The sequence below is a fragment of the Scardinius erythrophthalmus genome, assembly GCF_964197995.2.
Source record: "Scardinius erythrophthalmus genome assembly, chromosome: 15".
Lineage (NCBI taxonomy): Eukaryota > Metazoa > Chordata > Actinopteri > Cypriniformes > Leuciscidae > Scardinius > Scardinius erythrophthalmus.
In genome coordinates this window covers 39,787,067-39,792,066 of record NC_138235.1, presented here as the reverse complement: position 1 = coordinate 39,792,066, position 5,000 = coordinate 39,787,067, and the positions used below count along the sequence as shown (strand labels likewise).

The window sequence follows — 5,000 nt, the reverse complement described above, 5'->3', positions numbered from 1 at the left end:
TCCGTGCTCTTCATAAACACTCATGTGCAGCAGTGGAAACTTCTGACAGCTCACTGTAAACCCATTACATTCTCTCTCTCACACACACACACACACACACACACACACGCTGATGTCATCCTGAAGGCAGCGGCTGAATGAATAGCCCTCAGCGGTGCGCGCGAGCGCTCACACACACACACAGACACACACACACACACACACACAGACACACATACATACACCTGACGCGCGCTCACGCTCTCCAGACGACAAACTTCTGTGCGGAACAAATGAGAACTTTTCACGGGATATTTTCGCGTGGAGAAACTGAAGCTCGTGTGTGTTTATACCGCGTCTCATAATGGATGTGATGCTGTTTTTCTCTCTGGTTTGTGCGGCTGCAGGCTCAGACACTCTCAGGTAAAGTCAAATGTTTGCATTTCCGTAGAAATGTTTCTTTCTTATACGTTTTGATCAATACAAAGTTGTGAGGCATATCTGACAGAAAGACGTAAAACAATCGCTGCTTTTATAATCAGGGCCGGCGCTAGCCATTTGGGTGCCCTAAGCACAAATGCTTGGTGGTGCCCCCCCCCCCCCCCCCCCCCCACCAAGGGAATAACAACCATTCAGAATTTCTTAGTTAGGTTCTCTTTACTTTCAAAATAACTGCTGCAAATAAATAATTTTACATTAACAATGGCACCAAACATGAAAAGAAATAAATAATATAAAGGTTAAAATTATAAATACCAAATACCACCACAATTACTAAAAACACAGATTTGGAACAATGTAAACACAGAAAGTTAAAAGTGCAAAGGTCAGGCACAATACAATAATTATGTACATAATTTGACAACTCTGTGAATATGAAAATATACAAACACTGAGATTGTGGTTTTTTTTTTTTTCTTCTAATTGCAGTTTCAAAGTTAAAAAAAAATAAATATATATTTTAGCCATGCAGGGCTAAAGCCCCGGATCTTTTGCACTACTATAGCGACGCCCCTGGACATGCATAGGCGTAATTTGCGGGTAGGACCACTTTTGAAACATCTCGCGGCACGAATGTACCAATACAAACAAACAAAACATCTCTAGTTAACCAGCAGAGCCTTCATTTAATTCGTTTTTTAAATAAGAGTCGATCTAGCGCTGAAATGTGTTGTTTTTTTAAATCAACTGATCAAAGTGCTCGTTGCCGAGCGATCAGTGGCGCGGATACTATGTTTGTTTCTGGCTCACGCACAGCCTTCACTCAGACGCGCGTTTCAATCCGTTGTGGAGAGACTCTCTATTCGCTCCGGTACAATTAGAAAACAAAAAGCACAAAAAGTGTCCCTGCCTGATATACAACCACTAAAAAACATAATCGGTTTTGATGAGAAAAAAAAACAAAAAACTATATGAGTGCGGATTAGAACTCAGAACCTCTGACACGCTTGGCAAAATTTCTACCACTGGACCACTTAAAAACACACATAGTTTTCGTCGGATCAACATATAATAGGCCTCATTGAACGACCACTTAAACCCAATATTAACATGCTTTAGACATATTTTATTTGTTATTTATACTAGTACCCTATTGTGATGATTTTTCACGACCCAGATTTTTTGGTGCCCCCCCAAGCACTTGGTGCCCTACGCGCAGTGCGTGATGTGCGTGTGCGGAGCGCCGGCCCTGTTTATAATTGTCGCTATTAATAGCCTACGTTTATGAAATTGTCATGGTAATAATATTTTCCGCTACAGCTAGTTTCTATTATACCTATGTTGTTGTAAATCTGTGATAAATTAACATTAGCACCATTGTGATCGTAAAAAAGAATTGTAGTTGCCATGGTAACTTTCGAACGCGTAGTTCACTTTTAACAAACGGAGGCGCATGATGGAATGTAATATAATTCTATAGGCCTTATGTTTTATTTTTCGTAATGTTTCAGAAATGTTATTTTTATACATTTATGATGCAAAGTTATGAAACATTTCTGAGAGAAAAAAGAAAAATTATCGCCAATTTTATAATTATTGTTATTATCTTAAAGTCCCTCTGTAGTCAATCATTTAAGCCCTTTAAACACACCTTTAATCACAAAAATGTCATATTTAAACATTTTTTCCTTAAAAAATAAATAAATCGTCATACCTTAAAATAGGTGGAATGTAACTTGACACCCGCGGTTATATGAATATGCAAATGAGCCCCGCCTCCACTCTTTCAGAGATCCACTGGTTGACGATCACACGTTGATCTGATTGGTTACAAGGTAGTTTGTGACGTCAGAAACACCAGCGATTTCAAACAGTGTATTTTTTTAGATTGTCTTTGGTTCACTGCAGTTTTAAGGTACGTTTACACGACAACGATATGCTTAAAACGGGGAAGTTTTTCCTTTGAGTTTTCCGCATATACAGACGACACCATTGTTAAAACGATCCCCATTCACACGCGAAAAAGACTTAAAAAAAAACCTGTATTCTGCTGACAGGCCATTAGATAGCCATATTACATGTAATATGTATGAGCATTCAATTAAATTAAATTCACATTTATTTGCATAGCGCTTTTCACAACACACATCGTTTCAAAGCAGCTTTACAGAAAGGAGTCTACGTGAGTCCACATTACAATCTACAGAGATCTGTTATCAGAGGAAACTAAGTTTTGTATTTCAGAGATGCACATATACAAAATCACAGTTAGCTAAAAATGTATTAATTTAAACACTGTAATAATTTAATGCAGAAACAATGAGCTCATTGAAGTAATGAATATTTGTTTGACGTCAGCATGACGTTGTCTTTTTCAGAGATTCGCGTTTTTGTTGTTTACACAGAGACCGTTCTCAAAAACCTGACCTTTACAAACCTGTTTTCAAAAGTTTTCGCATAAAAAGTTTTTTTTTTAGTTTTTTTTTTTACGTTTTTAGTCGTGTAAACAGCCCCTAAATAGAAAAAATCTCAACAATGGTGTCGACTTATGAATTTACACACGGTTTGTCTTAAAGAGTATTAAAAACACCACATAGACACATAAACAACACTAAAAGCTGGATTTATAAACATTTCAAACATTTATGAAATTGTCAGGGTAAACATATTTCCCACTAAATTGCCATAGTTTTACAACAACACAGGGACAAGTGTTGTTGTAAATCTGTGATAAATTGCCTCTAGCACCGCTGTGATCACAAATCACTTTTTTTTTTTTTTTTTACTATGGTAACTTTTAAAGAAAAAATCTAAATCAGTGAGGTACTTTTAAAATAATATCATATATAATGCACTGATTCTATAAATCTGTCTATCACTTCTTGTGTGTGTGTGTGTGTGTGTGTGTGTGTGTGTGCATGCGTGCTTGCGTGTGTGTGTGTGTGCGTTCGTGTGTGTGTGTGTGTGTGTGTGTCGCAGGTCATCCAGGCCGCTGGTTCTGTCTGATGGACTGTGTCAGATGAGAAACTCTCAGGGACGATGCAGACGTGAGTGAATGTTAGAGTACTATTGCACATTCAGTTTACATTTATTTGTATAGCGCAACACACATCGTTTCAAAGCAGCTTCACAGAAAGTGCATGAGTGCACATTACAGTTTAGAGAGATCTGATATCAGAAGTATTTCAGAAGTGCACAAATACAAAATCACAGTTAGCTAAAAATTTATTAATTTAAACAATGTAATAATTGAATGCAGAAACAATGAGCTCATTGAAGTAATGAATACTTGTTTACATTACATGGTTCATTCGTCTGACAGGAATGTACAGATATTGATATTTGCTCTGATTGTATCCCGTGTGCTGTCCGGAAAATGTTCCGGGTAAAAAAAATGTCCCGTCCTTTTAAACTGCTTGTAAATCTCTCATCATGCAATATTATCACCAGATACTGGACTTGTAAACTTGTTTTCTTGTAGGCTAATTAGCATTAGGTTTTGTGTGTCGTTTTGGACTGAATGATCGTAGGCCTCGTTGATCAGAGCTGAAGCTCCTCAGTTTATAAAAGTTCACTCAAGCTTATTCATCTAAAACACCCTGAGGAGCTTCAGCTCAGATCAACGAGGCCTACGATCACTCAGTCCAGACACACACAACCTGTGCTAATTACAAGAAAACAAGTTTACAAAAAGATAATATGATTGTATAAGATACAGTTTTTTACAATCACTTTGTTACTATTTTCAGAACCTTGATGTAATTTTTCACAACTCTAGACACAAAACTCACAACCAATGATCAAAATGCACATTTTTTCAAAACTTTTCTCAATTGCTTGGATACAATACACATAAAACTTAGATCATTTGTTCATTCAACAAAAATCACCTGTTCAATATGACACAACTTAACATCACAGTACTGCTATTTCAAAAGGCAATTCACACATTACATTTCAAATGAGTGTCTATTCATTTCCTTACATTGATCTAACTATCAACTGATACAACTGCTCAAAATGATAGGTAACTGTTGCATTACTCTGAATGCATAGTTGTGTGGAAACAGACAAACAATCTTACATGTTTACTGTAAATCATGAAAGTTTCAAGATAACGAGATTCATTGTCACCAATTAGCATGGAGCATGAACCAATTAGACTACAATATCCATGGATGTAGCCTAACATTTGATCATAATGCTTCATCAGACACTGTGTCTATGGTCCCAAACACTGTACTACCTTTTCAGACTATGTACAGTATTGACAGCACTGCACTGTATAGATCATCACTCCTGTTCTGTTTCTTACAGTACAAGCAAGTTGAGGAACACTGCATTTGATGTTTTACAGTCTTTTCTATTTCATAGCTTATTATTTTTGCTTTGATTCAAATAAACCTATGTTGTGATTGTACTGTAGTGTTTTGCATCAATATATTACAAACTTTGTTCAATGATTCCACTGTAGTATTCTCTCTACTACTGCAGTACTTTTACAGAGATGTGTTTACTGTACATGTAGTGCTATAATGAAACCTGCATCACCTTTTGTTCTACAATATTTAATGATTGTA

At 36.6% G+C, this 5,000-nt stretch overlaps 1 protein-coding gene across 1 annotated transcript in view; it reads left to right on the top strand.

Moving 5' to 3' along the window:
* Positions 1–169: 169 nt before the first annotated feature.
* The window catches only part of LOC308703261 (nephronectin), a 16,242-nt gene continuing 11,411 nt past the window's right edge, over positions 170–5,000 (top strand). The window contains exons 1-2 of the mRNA XM_081386582.1: positions 170–402; positions 3,400–3,467. Coding sequence (XP_081242708.1) covers positions 344–402; positions 3,400–3,467 — 127 coding nt within the window. The 5' untranslated portion in view covers positions 170–343. The remainder of the gene's footprint in view (positions 403–3,399; positions 3,468–5,000) is intronic.